The following is a 17,186-nucleotide window of genomic DNA, read 5'->3' as shown; positions in this document are numbered from 1 at the left end:
AAGGCCGTGGATGGATATTGTAAATTTCACACTCAGTGATGCGAAGAACTCAGATCAGCCCAAGCTGCAGCCCGACTTGACGGTGGTGGTAATGGTGGTGGTGGTGGTGGTGGTGAAGATGGCATTAATGGGTGGTGAAGATGGCATTAATGAAATGTAATTAATTATGAAGAGGATAAGTGCATGGTACAGAAAGTATGAAAAAATGCTTTTTTTTTTTTTTTTTTTTTTTTTAAAAATAAGGTTTTTACTGTTTTTTTTTCCCCCCACTGCTTTTGTTTTTCAGTATGACAGTTAAATTGGAAAGAACACATACAATGCAAGTCTGGCCTATCTGCACGTTCCTGGGACAGAAAAGCAATCTCAAAGAGATGATATGAAACTGGTTTCTGTCTACTCTTTTGTTATAAGCCTCACATTTGACAAGTTTGGAATTAATTTCCTAAGTTTTTAATGTTTTGAGGAATCAGACCGGTCAGTTTTTTGATACAAACATCCTCCCCTTTTTTTTTGGCCCACCCTCTGGTCGTGGAGGATGCCTTAGCTGCTCAACTCTCTGTGTTTATTTTCACACACAAATCCGATCTTTCTCTTCTCTAAATATTTTGTGCTGTAGGTTTGTTTTCTTTTTGAAATACAAGAATTAGAAAGTAAATGAACACAGAACTGCTTATATGGACACACTTCGGATGTATAGTACCCCCACCCCTGACACTTGATGATTGACATCCCGACCCCTCCCTTTTCTGAGTTACGCGTTTCCCCAGTTACATTATGTCATTCACCGGTCCCGATTTTGGACGTTCCTATTTTCCAAGTATGTCTCTGTAAGGTATTATGATTAATTGATGCACATATGACAGGTACACCCGTCTTTCTCAGAATCCTGCTGAGAAATACTGTTGTGTGTATTCCCCTGTGATGGATCCCCTGTAGCTGAAGTTATCTGGAAACTTGAAGCCAGGTGTTTGTTTCTGCTCAGATGAAGCATTGCATCGTGAGCTTTTCGTCCAGATGGGATAGCCACATAACTCAAGGTCTTTGAGGAGCGGAAAACTTGAAGCCTTTGAAGTTTTCCGTGTTTTTTTTTGTCTTTTTCTTTTTTAAAGCTTCTCATCCTAAAGCGTTTTTCCATGAGCGTTCTTCTCTTCATCTATCTGCTTAATTGCTCAAACATATTTCAGCTATTTAAGTAATGAGGCCAGTATTGTTCCAGCTACTGTTATCTGCTCTGTGTGTTTTTTCTTTCTTTTTTTCTTTTTGTCATTGGTAGCGTCTGATCACAAAGCAGGCTTTAAACAAACCTTCTCTGTTAATCTTCTGTAAATTCGACATATTTTCAGTATACAACAGCATAAACTTGGGATCATTATTTTGTTCATCAAAGTCAAAAAGCATCTTTTTTTCTGTGTTAAAGTTTCAATAAAAACTCCCTCCCTCCCTCTCTCCTCGTGTTTTGCATGCACTATGAAATTTCCGTATTAATTTCAGACGTAAAAAAGAAAGGGGCTCGGCAGACATTTGGCGGCCGTACGTCGCACACATGTTGGGCTGAGCATAAATATTCATGTTTTATGATCCGCCGTCAGTCAGTAAGTGTGAAGTTGAGGATGGGTGGGAAACAGAACACCCCCCCCACCCAGACGAGGTTTGCCGTTCTGTTCGCGATTCTGGTTCTGGTTCCCGAACCCTTGACGCGAGCCCCCTAGCTCTGCTCCACGGCGCTTAATCAAACACCGTAAACACCCAGAAGAGCATCAGAGGCCCCGCAGCAACCAGCCAATGTGTTTCCAATATGCATGTGACGGCAAGAGGCCTGCATGAGCAGAGTCTGTGTGGTGACAGAGGGAGGAAACGGTTTTCTGGCAGAGCTGAGACACGGAGCTGCGGTTGAACTTTTTACCCTAATTACTTTCCCGCTAATGCCAGCGGCATGCTGGAATCAAAGGCCCCCCCCTCAGGCCTCAAGAAGCCTGTGATGTGGCCAGCGTTTGTTGTGTGTTGAAGAGCTTGACTCTCGAGTGAGAAGAGAGAGAGACAGAAAGAGAGAGAAGTCCAAAAATTGTGATATTGTATTTTTTAAAGTCATTTTTTTTTTAATTTACTCTCCGTTTCTCAGTCATCACTCAACCAGCTCACTCATTGTCAACAACAATGGAGTGATTGTTTTCATCCGTGTGTTTTTATTTTTGCCTTTATAATTTGCATTTCTTTGCTCTGTAAATAACTGTGTTAAAGCAGTGTAGCACCAGCAGGGGGGACTTGTCTTAATCCAGAGACGACCGTTTCAGTATTCCTATACTCTTATTTTACTCTGGCACCTTTGAAGGAGAACACATGTTTTCAGTATCTGATCAAAGCAAGGAGAAAAAAAAAAACAGTTGTCCAGACGTAGTTTATTTATCTGACCTTAGCTAAAAAAATTTGTTTCACAGTGTGTAGTAGAAATTTTTTTCAAAGTTAGTCCATTTTTGTTTTCACAAGTGTATTACAAATGACATGTAGCCAGAATACTAAATATATAATCTTAGCTCTCTGAGCTTTTTCCTCTTTGAGTCTGTTGATTATATTGAATTGTGGGTCTCCTGGAAAGACAGATGGTATTTTTGGGTTAGGCAGTATTTGCTTTGCATTCCCAGAGCATGTAATTGTCTGTCTGTATTTGGTAAGCTCATAAAATAGTCACAGGACCAGCGTGATGATGCCCCTTTCCCTTGTAAATGAATTTATTTTCTGGTACTTTCATTTATTTTCAGGCTTCCTCTTAGTTTCATAGACCGCATGAAGCGTGTAAAGGATTTTCTTTTTTTTTTTTTCTTTTTTTTTTTTTTAACTCTCCTATCCGTTCTGCTAAGGTTAATAAAATTTTGGGATTAAAACCCCATTCTTCATAAAAATTGGAGCCATTGGAGAGCTGCAGGCTCTCGCAGTTCTGAGTTGAAATAACAGATGTCAGCAACATTGAGAAAACACACACAAAGTGATCATATGGCAGAAGTCTACTATAATGCACATAATAACCATTGTAAAGCGATGTGCAGCTAAAGTTAAGAGCAAACCTCAGTTGTAAAAAAAAATCATAGCTGTTCTGTCGAAGAGTTTTCCCTCCGTCTTGTCCTGTCGGATGAGGAAAGTGTAGAACATGCCTGTTTGGAAGGCCTGCGTCTCAGATGGATCATGGATTTTGCAGGTCTTAGCTGTGGCAGGATTAATAAGACCGTGGCCAGTAATTAGCTTCGCGACTGGTATTGAGTAATGTCATGTTTTAGGAGTCGGGAAGTTCAGGAGAAGGTTCCAGAACCTCCAGTCCTGACCCTGTCACCGTTGCTCTCAGTTATTCTCGCAGTCCATGTCTTTAAGGGATAAGGCCACTGAAAAAGGCTTCCCCCCGCCCACCCCCCCCTTCAGCAAGTCTTTCAGCACGTCTTTCATTTCGGTGTCCAGTCTGTAACTGTAGTTCCTTTTTGATGCATTGAGTTTTACGTTTTCCAGGACCTCACAAGCGATTGGGAATCAAACCAGAAAAGCCACTCCAGAGTTCCCAGCACGATTGTTTTTGAGGTTCAGCAATGATTTCTTGTCAGGCGTCACTCCTGCATGCACAGCAAGATTAATCGAGCAATACATTTTTCATAAATGAGACAAACTGGTGCCTTTTGGTGATAATTTTATAAACTTGCAATCAGCAGAGACTCACCAAAGGCTGTTTTTTTGGCTTTTTTCTTTTTTTTCTGGAAAAATGAATCTGATATCTAGATAAAACAAGGTTATGGGAGTCCTGTAATAGGGCATTGAAAACAGCGTTTGATGTCACCTTAACCTGCGCCATAACAGCGTTCTGACTGATAATGGAAATTTACTGTCGCTTTCAGCCAGGCTTCTTAGATTCTCAGAGTGAGGAAATTGTATTACGGATGGCTGTGCATTGCTTCCATTAGAACCAGGTCATTTGTTAGAAATACAGAAAACGCAAACAATTGAAGTGACTTCTTATGACGGTTTCTGTTTTGGAGGCTATCATTGTCCCATTGATCAATCCCGAAGCATATCATTTGTGTCAAATTGGCTCTAAAAAGCTTTAAATTTGATTGATCTTTGCCCAATAATGCCGAAATCAATGAATAGTGGCCCCGGGACAAGTTTGAGAAGTTAAATGTGTCTATTAATCTCACTGCCTGAATGCAAAGTGTTCTTGTTTTTATTTATTTATTTATTTATTTTGCTCTGATAATAATGGCTTTGGAGATGACTCCCTGTCTCCCTTTTCTTGTGCTGTGAGATCAAGTGACCTGTAGAGTTTGGAAAGCCTGCCAAGAAAAATCGTAACGCAGGCTGCAGATTTCCGCTGTCACTCTTGTGACTTACCAAAGAGACCGAGAGTGAAATGCATTCACCCCAAAACACACACACACACACACACACACAGAGTCCCTGTGTTTTATTTCTCTTTTCTCTCTCGCTGTCCAAGCCTGGCTGCTGTGGAGCTGTGTGATCTGAGGACTCTCTCCCCAGCGCCAAGGCTGCAGAGCAGCCCGGCCAAAAACCGGTTTGTCCATCCGACAGACTGGCGGCCGCGTTTCCATTCGTGCTCGCGTGCTCTCGTGTGATGTGGGAGCGAGCTGGATATTGGGCGACGCAGAGACGTTTCCGCGGGCCCAGCGGCTGCACTTTTCCAGATTGTGGCGTTTCCACGCACGCTGTAATCCCGCGCTATTTTAGCTCGCAGAGGAGAGATATTTGACAGCCAAAATCTCTCATTGGGTTTGAGCATGTGTGTAGGGAGAGAATGGAATTAAGTGGACTCTGCACGGAATAACCCCGTGTCCCAGACAGTACGTTTTTTTTTGTTGTTTTTTTCCCTTTTTTTTTCTTTTTAAACACGCAAGGCCGGTGAGAGCCAGTGAAGTACCCAATGGCTGAATTGGCAGAATACACACTGTCTTTCTCAGACATTCATTTGCACACTGGTTCCTGAGTGAGGCAAGTTCAGCCTCACATGTCTCCAGACAGTTTTAAATTGACAGAAATGTCAGTGTGTAACCCCCATTGCACACAGTGAGTTGAAAGGCCGTTTATTCTCACTCATGTGTTGCTGACCTCGGTATTATCTAAATGCGAGCCAACAAAATGTTGTTTCAGTCACAGATAAAAAAAAAAACAAAGCGCTGGCTGTGTTTTCCTTTTCATCATTGTTGTGCTCTTAACACTCTCCACAGAAAAGTTCAGATCCCTCTTTCCCAAACAATCTGTGACTGATTTAACCTGTCTCAACGGTTTTCCTGATGAGTGTTCTGAACGTATTTTGGAAAAAAAAGAAAAAGAAAAAAAAAGACAGCATGTTTTCATCCACTGTGACCAGAGTTTTGAGGAAGCAGATTATTTTCTCCATGTAAGAAATAAGAAGGTTTTTAAGTATTAGTAATGATGGAATGCATTACTGCTTTTTTTCACGTGGAAAGGTCTCTTGTCGGTTGATTTCAACTACAATAGCTATGTTACTCTATATACTTTTTTCTTCTTAGCAATGAATCTAGTCTCTGCAGAGTTTAACAATGAATCTAGTCTCTGCAGAGTTTGGCTGGTACTGAAACATCAGTTCTAAACCGCACATGTAATTGCAAAAAAATTGTATTTCAATCAGTGATATGCAATACATCAGCTCAGTTTTACACAATACAATCAACGTCCTCATAAAGGGGCAGACAGACAGTACAATTAGGAGACAGACATAACAGGATCCTTAGTGGTCACATCCGAAGCCAATTGTTTTGTCAATGAAGCTACTGCTATTGATTTTCCTCATTACAGAAACTGCTCAATCAGATCATCGAGCTGCTGTCAGGCAGCGAGCAGCGTTTTTTTTTTTTTGGTTTTCTTTCTTTTTTTTCCTTTTTTCTGTATCGCTTCCGCCGGTTTTCTGCGCCTTGCTTTTGCACCTTGTGTTTATTCTGTCAGCCTTTACTTGGGTATGTCCTTTAATGCCTACACATTGAGCACACACACACACTCACTCACTCTTGTGCCACAAGAGCAATAGCCTGGCCAATAAAAGGAGCAGGATGCTCCAGTATGACTTTCGGGAGATTGTGGGGTAATGTGGTAGAGTAATGCCATACCAGGTTGTTTGGGGGGTGGGGGGGGGGGGGGGGGGGGGGTTCTTGATGAGGATTTATGGCAGAGTGGGCCTGTGCCAGGAACCATTGGCTCCATTTCTTGTTACTCTGTGTCCCTGTTGATTGAAGGAGAGGAGAAATACGTGTGGTGCTTGTCAAAGCTGTTCGTGTAGAGTTGTCAGAGGCTGAAATCTGATGGATCTGTCCTCTGGGTGACACACTGAAACAATAAAAAGAGCTTTTTTTTTCGGGAACGCCACGGCCTTGGTTTAACGTAGTCGCAAAAATGTTCTGTCCGCGGGAAATGTTTTAAGATGTCATCTGATGTTCTCTCGCAGCTATTTAAGACTGTTTCTAATTAGTGTATGTGTGTGTGTGTGTGTGTGTGTGTGTGTGTGTGTGTGTGTGTGTGTGCGCGCGCGCCTTGCAGGACAAGCCCTCCGTATTGCTGTGTGGATCTGTACTCTCTGCGAACGGGGGAGATGGTCAAATCCATTCAGTTTAAAACTCCTATTTATGATCTACACTGCAACAAAAGGTACTGATTATAGTCCTGAAATCGTTCCACACTTCATCATTCTTTTACTTATGACTTAGTAGTGATATTGTAGTTGGTTTTTTGTGATAATGTGAATGTTTATGTCTCTTGTTTCCTCAGGATCCTCGTCGTCAGTCTTCAAGAAAAGATAGCCGCGTTCGACAGCTGCACCTTTATGAAAAAATTTTTTGTCACAAGTAAGTTTTTGGAGAGCTGACTCCCCTCTGCTCAAACTGCCCCCTTTATTTTCATCTCAAAACTCACAGGACTCACAAGCTTCCTCTGCACATGTGATCTCGGAACCCAGCTCCAACTGAAACCTCTCCTTCCACACACACACACAAACTCTCTCTCTCGTGAACATGTGCACACGCGCGCACACACACACACACACACACACACACACTCAGACTCTCTCTCACAAATAAACGCGTACACACGCACACGCACACGCACACACACACTCTCTCTCTCACGAACATGCGCGCGCACACACACACACACACACACACACACACACACTCTCTCTCTCTTATGAACATACACACACACACACTCTCACAAACAAGTGCGCACGCACACACACACTCTCTCTCCCTCTCTCACAAACATGCACACTCATACACACAGACACACACACACACAGACAGAATTGATTAAAACCATCACAGGGGCCTTCTCACACTGTACCTCAGTGCCTCCAGTGCGTGCTCTTACACGAGCGGAAACACCCCCTCCCTTCCCCTCCCCCGATTCATTCATCCAGCTCAGCTATGCGGTATCAAAGCCTGGTTTGGATGGCTACGGGGAGCGTTCGTTTATGGGCTTGGCTTTTGTTTTATAGAGCGTCAGTACTCTACATCACCACAATGGCTGTATGTTTACCATGCTTCACTTCTCCAAGCCCAAACAATAACAAACAGATGCATCATTTCAGTCAGAATCAGCCCAGTGTGAACAATAGAACTGGCTTCCCATCCAGTGCATCCTGCCCCTCGTCTCTCGGCGAAGAACAGCAGTGGGAGTTGGCTCTGGAGGTCTTTCGTTCATTTGAACAGCATGTTAGCATTTTGGATAGCTAAAACAAATATGACGTGAACCAACTAACGTCACTCACATGCCTGTCAGGAGATTGAGTTTGGCAGCTACTGTTGAGGACCCAACACCCCCCCCCCCCCTCCCCACTCCATTGTGGTTGTGACACAGTACCTTTGTTTGCTTATTTGTTTGTTTGTTTGCTTGTAAACAACTCAGACCAAAAGAAACACATCAGATGCTGGAGCCACTGTTCACCCATTTGCATCATGCTCAGCTCTTTTGCATCTATGAGGAGAAAAGTATTACCTGCCCTGTCACATTAAGAAGCCAGGCCTTAGCTCTTGTACTTAAGCAAATGCCTGTTGAAAATTGCCATTAGTGTTGTTTTAATGGGGCTTGTTGTCTGTCTGCCTTCCTCATCCACGTCTGCACCACAGGATATGAGTGCAGTCAATAACCCTTTACATCATTAACGGGCTTTGGTAAAACTTCCCCCTTCGTAAAAACATTGTGAAGACGTGTTTGTTTTCAAAGTGATGGAAGGAAAACATCATATGAACGAGGGAGGATGTTCTCCATGGCTGTTTTATGTGTGTGTGTGTGTGGAGCTGCGGTCCTTTGGGTGCTCAGTAACGGCTCACTGGTTGTTTTACCAAAGCTGCTCAGCCGACAGTTGTTTGTTGTTTCGGCCCTCTGTTTGGCTGTTCTGGGATCAGTTTAAAGTGAATTTGAGGTCAGCAACAGTAATACAAATCTCTCGCTGGGCCTGCCTGCAGGATGTGCGAGGCACATGCTGTCTCCCTCTGTTGGCTCCCTCAGCCTTGGAATCACACATTTCACATTATGCATTGTTTCACTTTGGGATGTAGCCTGCTTCACTCTCTACACTGTATTCTTGTCAGTACAGAAGATTTATGTTCACCGAGATCTTGTGAACATGTATCAGCAGTGAAGAAGTGCTTGTATAAGACAAGGTCATGATTCTGAACTTTATTAAAACTTGAGGAGTTGATGTAAGACATACATTTTTTCTGTATATCTATGAGTTTCACTACCCAAGCATACGAGTTCAGTGCTTGTTTTCTCTCTTTATGTGTTGGTAAATATTCAGAATGGGAATATCCATCATTGCCTTACTGTCTGTCAACATGTGTGGGTTTTCTTCATGTGTCATTGGGTCCTGTGCGTGTGTATACTTTCTGTGTAAATTTAGCCACTAACAATAACTGTCTTCTTTATGACGTATTTTTGGAGTTTGTCTAGCGTCATTTGTTTATTTAGAAATATTAAATTGTATTATTATAACTTTATTTCCCACATAGTTCTCTCTGTCCTTCCTCTCAAGTTCATGGAATCTAGTCTGTTTATATTTCAAATCAAGTGTAGTTTAAAAGACTGTGTTTGTACCCTAGTCACAACATTTCAATTCATGAGAAGCACTTATTTTAAATCATGGCTCTGAGTTCAGGTATGGCTTTCTTTGAAAAGCCTTCGTTCTTTCCCAGTAACCGACATGACAACGCCACCCGCCTTGTTCCCCTGCTTGTAGCCACTCAGTGTGCTGCTGATTGTTGTGTTACAGGCTGCTACCCCTGTCCTGGACCTAACCTCAACCCCATAGCCCTGGGAGAACGATGGCTTGCCTACGCCGAGAACAAGGTACGAAATGTAGACACATTTCAGAACAACAAACAAACTCCAGATGTGGCCGCCACACCGGTGTTTCGAGTGGAATTTTCGGAGAAAATCATGCGCTTACGTTTGTATGAATATTTTTATTTGGAGCTACGTAATCTTTGTTGAGTGCGTCATTCATTACAGTAAGTGACATCTGTAACTGGTAATCCTGACCCAACTGATGGAAGAAGAATTTCAAAACAGTGTGTTTTTGATTCATTCTAATACATTTAGAGGAATTTGGTTATTTGGTGCCGTGTTTGAGATTAGGCACCTTTGAGAAATGCACAGATGGGCGAGTCAGGGGAAAAGGTTATGGATTCTGGCCAGCAGCTCCACTCAAATTCACCACCTGATATCCAGTCTAACCTCAGCATATATGAATTTTAATGCAAACTAAAATTAGACACACGTGTTGAGAAAATGTCCTGTATGTGTACTTGTGTATGAGGTATTATTTTATGCTGGGGGAATACAGTGTTCGTATGCACTGCACCTCGGAGGAAGTCGTTCTGTGCTTTCATTTGTGCGGTTTTGTTATTTTTGTAACTCTGTACGTAAATGTACCCACTAGAGTTGTGCTTAATTTATAGTGATCGTGAAATTCTGAATGTCTGAGTAGAACTGTGAGGGAAACAATGAACAATGCAGGTGAACTAGGCCTTGATAATGGTGACCTTTTGCCTGCCAGAGGTCAAAAGGTCTCCATTTAAGGAGTGGTGCCAGCTGTTGCTCTGTCAAATAGAGACTCACTGTTCAAAGCCTCTGGATGTTATGATGACCCTGGCTTTTTTGCTGTCCCTTTGTGTGTGTGCACGTGTGTGTGTGTGTGTGTCCCATGTGTGTCTGCAGCTGATCCGGTGTCATCAGTCTCGCGGTGGGGCCTGCGGAGACAACGCCCAGTCTTACACAGCCACTGTGATCAGCGCTGCTAAAGTGAGTCCCCCAGCACCTCCACACACACACACATCTACAGATACACACACTCACTCACACATTTGTCCTTTAGTTTAACATGAACCCATACGCACATCACTAAGAGGAATATGTCACATGTGTTTGTCAGGGAAAACAAAATCTCTTTTCATGTGGTCTCTTTCACAAAACCTTGTATTTACTCAGCAAATAATGATCTTTAAATCCTTTAGAATAGGCTTAACCTCAGAGACATCTTCAGTTTTTCCGTTCCTTTTATTACCCTCTGAAACATTTTTCTCTTCTCGTACGAGGTCGCCGCTGCTCTGGAGCTGCGCACAATATCACCTCCTCTTGCCCCACTTCCCCTCACAGTGCAGCTTAATTGATTTATTAAGCCCCCGTTTGCGTCTCCCCCTGCTGCCCCGCGATCGCGTCCTAACGAGCCCTAACAGCTTACGTGAGAGAAGTGCCATTAGCCTTAATGGTGACATACATCAAAAAAAAAAAAAAAAAGAAAAGAAAGAAGGAGAACGCGGCAAAAGGTTAACAGGCGAGGGAAAACAAGGTTAAAAAAGCTCTGGGCGCAGCGACGTCGGGCCGTCTGCAGCCAGTGCCGTCATTTATAACAATCTGTACCCGTCTGACACACCGTCCCCTGCCCCCCAACCCTCCCCCTTCCTGCTCTGAGTGGCTCTGAGTGCCTCTGTCCAGGGCCAGGAGGACCATCTCCTATCCAAAGCCCCTGTAACCCAATAATGACAAAAGGAGGGAATAAAGGAGGAGGTGGGGGGTGGGAGGAGTAGGAGACCCCCCCCCCCCCCCCCCCCCCCGCCCTTCCAAAATTGAATTCTTGCAGAACACAGATTGTGTAAATGATTGGTGAGGGGAGTCAGCTTTGTCGCTGTAGCAAAGGGGCTACGTCTGGCTTCCCTTGCCCGCGGGTCCCTCAGTGTGTGCTTTAGCAGTGCGCTTTCTCTCTCTCTCTCTCTCTCTCTCTCTCTCTGTGTGTGTGTGTAAAACTCTGCAGCTCTGAACTGTGCCTGTGGTAAATAGATAGCACATCTTAAGTGGAGACTCTTCCTAAGTCCTCACTTAATGGAGTGAGCCTCCCTCTCTTTCTTTTCTTTGTGTGTGTGTGTGTGTGTGTGTGTGTGTGTGTGTGTGTGTGTCTCTGTGTGAGTCTGCGTGTCTGCTGAGACCCTGGGCAGCTTAATCAGGCATTCAGAGCAGGCAGGAGCGTCAATACACCGTGGCGCCTGTGTTTGTTGGACTCCTTCGGAGGAGAGCATCCCTGACAATCCCACTAACAGACTCTGTGTAAATTGCCCCCGGCCCATCAATTATTAAGAGAAACGTTTGCCCCCTAATTGATCAACACTAATGTGTTTTCTAATCACTGCAGTTGGGAGTTTTTAAGTGCTAATTCAAACAGTTTCCATCGATTTGCAGGGGCGCAGTGCTGGTGGCAGACACAAGGCTCCTCTTATGCCGCTGCTCTCTCCTCTGCTCATATCACTAAGTAAACAACCCCACCTCCCCAATCCACTAATACTCCTCATGTCTTCAGATAGAGTAACAGACAGGCTGACCTGCACCAATACAGAGGCACTGTTATCCATCTGAATATCACCCAACACCATGCGTGCAGGGATTCTATCACTTTGAACGCATACAGAAAACCTGACTGTTTCAACATCTTCCACGTTATCAGTGAAATCTGCCAGAAGTTAATCAATTAAATGGTTGTTAATTAAATAAAGCCATGAATACATTTTCTGCTTAAGGACAGTTTTCGCATTGTTTAAGGGCTACACTGTGCAAGAAACAGCTGAAATATCATATAAACTTTGTACAGAATATCAGAGGGTTGTAGCCTCTCTCTCTCTCTCTCAGACACTGAAGACAGGTCTGACCATGGTGGGGAAGGTGGTAACTCAGCTGACCGGGACGCTGCCCTCTGGGGTCACTGATGAGGAGAACACAGGACACAGTGCCACCCGCCGTAGCCCCCATGCTCCTGGCGTAGTCACCATCATAGACACACACACCGTGGGCGAGGGACAGGTACAGTAAGAATGCTGTCACTCGGTACTGAGAACTATGTGCATGTAGACTAGTGTATATCCCTTAAATGCTGTTAGGGTGTGTCTGTTACTTGGAGGTCTGGTCACCACAATAATGAGAACTCGTGAGGAATCCTCATTGACAGAAAAGGAAGGTTTGTTGTCTTTTGTTACTGTATTTATTGGCCAAAAGTATGTAAACTAGCACTGTTTCACAAATACATATGCATTGTATAAACCACTATTGTGTGGTTACCCCATCTGACACTGGCCATGATGGTAACACCATACTACCATTTGCAGTGATATTAATCCATTCTTCTCACTGAGAACTCGATCTGCACCAGCGTTAGTCCTTTCGCAATAACTACTGTCATGACTATATCATAAGACTATCTACTCTGGAAGGGGAAAAAATGCCTTTCAGGGCCTTTCTAGTGTTATGACACTCATCCACTTCCTGTGCTGCCACAGCCCCCTCAACCTCCCAGCCTGAGCATGAGATCAAAGCCAGGACGGTCGAGGTGAAGGGCTGGGGTAGGCCAACTATTTTCGGTTCGAGCCAAATCCAGAAACGTGTCTGAGGACAAGAAAAAAAAAATTTCTACTTTTTAGGCCTAGTGAGAAACTCTTTTTTACCACTTCTCTTGTGGGCAGCCAGAAACTGTTCCCAGGTGTTCTTCTATCACACAGGATCTCTTTTAATGGAGTGTCAGGTTTACAGGCTAGTTTTAAGATATTTGCAGCTCTCCTGTTCAAGGATTTTTACTCAGAGAAAGGTTAAGTGGGAACAGATTTCTATCTATCAGGTCTTTTTTTCTTCCTCTCCTCTTTCTGTGGTTGAAGTGACCTGTGTAAACAGATCTTTTGGTTTTTGCGGGTTGGGGGGGGAAGGAAGGTCAATCTTTTTTAGCCCCCCCACCCCCCGAGTGTCAACATTGGCCGTGGCCCACACATTACGACTATTCAGAGGTGTGATTTATTTTGCTTGCGCGTGGACTTCCTCAGCTCACATCTACCAAAGTCAACAGTTTCTCTCTCTCTCTCTTCTTTTTTTTTTTTTTTGAGGTTATGGGAAAACGTAGTTCTGTAAATATCTGCTCCTCTAGTGCCCTTTGCTTCTCTGCCAACCACACAAGAAGCCGATGTTGCCTGTCCCTAATGTAGTCTCTTCTAACGGTGGTCCGCCGTGATTGCTGGTTTGGAACAGAGCGTGGTCTGCATCCCGTCCTCAGCTATCGTTCCAGTGTGGCATTAGCGCACAGGCCAACGTTTATACTACGTTGAGCCAACGTTTAAACCACATTCAGACAATGTTCCTCAGACCCTGAGGGGGAGGGGGGTGGGGTGGGGTGGTGGCAGGTCTGCACAGCATCAGGTTTTTTTTTTTTTTTTAAATGACACCATCTCACGAATGGACCAGGAGGCGACTGGATTCCTGCCCTACCCATGACTTCAACATGGGCAAGATCTCTGCAGCTTTCTCTCTCTTCTTCTCCACTTTCACTCCCCTCTCCAAGGAGGAGTCTTCCATTACTACAAGCAATGTCTCTCCTCAGCTGTATGTTTGTAATGGTCGTAATCTCAAGAGGTACCCGAGCTTTAATTCTCTTTCAAAGCCTGCCACAAGATTCCCGCACAAAACAACATTGTCTGTTTTTGTCCTGATGAAAGAGATCTGGTTTGTGTCTTTTTTTTTTTTTTTGCAGTGTCTGAAATGAATGTCTTGGTTTGAGCGTGGTAAGGCTGTTTTCTGTTTGGACTGGATCCTATTAAAAGCAGCTCGGTTCTTAATGCAACACTCGGCAAGATTTATCACTGTTCTCCCCCTGCCGTCTCATGTCTGGGTTTAGTTATAATCTCTTTCATGAGCAGACTTAACAGAGTCACTGACCAGAGAATAGCCTCTTCTGGAGCAGTTCTCTCTCTCTCTCTCTCTCTCTCCCACCCTCCCTCCTTCTCCTCCCTCCCTCTCTCCAGTTGTTTCCTGTAGCAACACATAAACGGATGAATTACAGATCCATACTGCTTGGCTCTTTTAACTTGGAGCTATTAATCTCTTTTGAATATCCATAACTTCAGGCTGAAAGTGTAGAGTTTCCTCTTTCTCTCTGTGTTTTGTGACTTCCTGGACATTTCACTTTTCTCTCCCGTTTTCCGAGGAGAGTTGTGGCTACCATGGCTGGATTTGTGCACTAGCTCTGTGTGTGTCTTAGTGCTGCTCTCTAAACCATGTTTTGAAAAAAAAGAAGCTTTGTTACAGAGCCTGTCAGCAACACATAATATGAATATTGTGGTGGAGATGGTGTGTTAGCAATTTTTTTAGCATTGTTATTTTACTGCAAGTTTGCCCAGAGTCCTCATACTCAGGCTTTTGTTGCAGTGTAATAGTTTTGTTGACTCGTGAAAGGAATCAGTTGACTTCAGAGTGTTTCCTCTTTTTTTCAAGGTGGTAATTAGTGGCTAATTCATAGGCTAATCCAAATACCCTTATCCATACTGGCCCTCCAGGATTCACTTTGTATGGGCTTGTTCTGATGCCTATTCTTGGATTTCTGAAGGATGTGCATTCACTCAGATGCTAATTACCATCCACCCACAAGGGGGCAGTGTGCTCAGAGGTGGAAGGTAATTGGTAAGCCGAGATGTGATGTGACTGGCTTTGTGTCTCATTTCGGCCAAAAGAGTGGAGTCAAACTTGGACCATGTTTTTGTTTTGTACGAAACGCCAAACCTCATCGAAAGTTTCACAAATCTTATTGTGTGTGTAGTCGAGAGGATCAGATTGCCTTGGCAACTGTGATACCTGGTGGCTGGTTATTTCTGTAAAATAGGAAACACGCAAAGCAAACAAAGAGTCAGGTTGTGTTTATTTGTCTCCTTAAACTTAGCGTTGGTCTCACTGAGCGTGTGCGTGTGTGTTAAACAGGTTCTCGTGAGTGACGACTCTGATGGAGAGGGAGTGGTTGCCCATTTTCCAGCCCACGATAAACCTATATCCTGCATGGCATTCAACCCAAGCGGTAAGTGTGTACACCAGCAATGCCTTACTGAAACTTAATAGAGCGCTAAAGAAGGCACACACCTGGCAAAAGCAAACATTACCCTGTGTGTTCTAGGTTTCCTAAAAAAGAAAAACAACAACAAAACGATAATCCACTTTTTGTTTTGTGGAATTTGGGGAAAGGTTTGTATGAGTTGAGAAGATGGATGATGATGTATCGTTTTTTTTCTTTCTCTCTCTGTATGCGTGTTTGCGTGTGTGTGTGTGTGTGTGTGTGTGTGTACAACGGTATCAGCTTCACATGACCTGTCTCTGTCCCCAGAATCGCCTTCTTTGAAGTCTTTAGAAGAGTGTGAAAATGTGTTACTTCACGAGTAGGTGACAGATTGTGACACGGCTATTGTTGCTGTAGTAGCTGCGGACACTTCAGAGAAAGTGTTTGAGTGGCAGCCATTGTGCACTGAATGCAGGTGAACCTGCTCCCCTCGGGCAGAAACCAGAGCTGAGACTTGACTGGCATGTTCTTCAGTCTTTGTCTTCATTCTTCTCCACCTCTTTCTATCTCTTACACACAAACTCTCACATACAGAGGAGATGCTCAGAACCGTCATTGATTTTTGTCCTCGAGCCCCTGTGTGCCAACAAAGCCCTTGATGTCTCTCTGGTGGGGATTGGTCTAAGTCAATACTTGAGCTGAAAAGCCAGAAACTCTCCACGTGTGGACAGACATGAAGTTACAGACGTGAGGGGGTGCCCAAAATGTCACATATCAGTTCTTGAGTGAGTCAGATCTGTAATTCATATTCCAACAAACCTCATTCTATAACTAAAAGGGCACTCAGCGAATGCAGACCGCCAAGGCCGATAGTCCACTCTTGTATGATATTCAAATCTGCATCCACAGCCACTATATGTCTGGATATATTTCCAAAAGTGTTAGAACAAAAAATCAGAATGTATGATTGTGAAAGCTAATTTATTGTACGAAATGATTAGTGATTATGCGTGTGTTGTGCAAGCCCACAATAACCTTTAAATAGGATTATTTGGGTCATATCAACTTGGAAAGGATAATTTAGACATTGCTGACATACCTACTGCATTTGTTTCTCCAGTGATGTTTGAGGCGGCCGTTATGTTGTGTTGTATGTTTAGTTGTGGCACACCATTCACTGTAATTACAACGGGTTCGTGCATGCGCGAAAAATTCAGTTCATTTTCGCCCTCGCAATGTTAACAAAAGAGGAAAATGATACATTGATCCACCCCGTGACTCAGATCCGCTCTAAAATTGAATGGGTTCTTCCTTGGCCCACGCTACACGCTTCCACCAAGTTTTGTGAAAATCGGCCAGGTAGTTTTTCTGTAATCCTGCTGACAAACAGACAGTCAGACAAACCATTAAACAAACAAACCATACCAAAAACATAACCGATGTAATAATACCAAGGAAGCAACTCCATTCATCTTGTCCAGTTTTCAGACAGCAATCCGTCATATATACACACAGCCGCACTCTGACCTTGTGATAATCTACTTCTACATAATATCGGTTTGTCTGGATGCTTTTCGGCATGCTTCCGAAAAATCCAGACCTGTTACAATGGGTTATTGTGTAGTGTGTGTCTGAGATGGAAAGGGTCTCTAATGAAGAACTGCTGAAAGCTACTGCCCTGGGAGAAATCCTTTGAATACCTGTTCTTATTAATGCACACGGGGAGGAACTCTGAGTGAGAAAAGGGGCAGTTTCCATGACAAGGATGATGTAAATGTACCCCCTTTCCTGAATCATGTGCCCAGGTTTATCCACTAATATTTAAAGAATGTTTAAACAC

At 43.6% G+C, this 17,186-nt stretch overlaps 1 protein-coding gene across 2 annotated transcripts in view; it reads left to right on the top strand.

Moving 5' to 3' along the window:
• The window catches only part of bcas3 (BCAS3 microtubule associated cell migration factor), a 200,008-nt gene that overhangs the window by 16,074 nt on the left and 166,748 nt on the right, over positions 1-17,186 (top strand). For both annotated transcript variants that reach the window (XM_030776763.1, XM_030776762.1), the window contains exons 8-13: positions 6,544-6,651; positions 6,772-6,848; positions 9,272-9,348; positions 10,219-10,302; positions 12,178-12,348; positions 15,277-15,370. In XM_030776763.1, coding sequence (XP_030632623.1) covers positions 6,544-6,651; positions 6,772-6,848; positions 9,272-9,348; positions 10,219-10,302; positions 12,178-12,348; positions 15,277-15,370 — 611 coding nt within the window. The remainder of the gene's footprint in view (positions 1-6,543; positions 6,652-6,771; positions 6,849-9,271; positions 9,349-10,218; positions 10,303-12,177; positions 12,349-15,276; positions 15,371-17,186) is intronic.

Source organism: Chanos chanos, chromosome 6 (assembly GCF_902362185.1).
Source record: "Chanos chanos chromosome 6, fChaCha1.1, whole genome shotgun sequence".
Lineage (NCBI taxonomy): Eukaryota > Metazoa > Chordata > Actinopteri > Gonorynchiformes > Chanidae > Chanos > Chanos chanos.
Note: the sequence above shows the minus strand (reverse complement) of the source record. Positions and strands in the feature narration are given on the sequence as shown.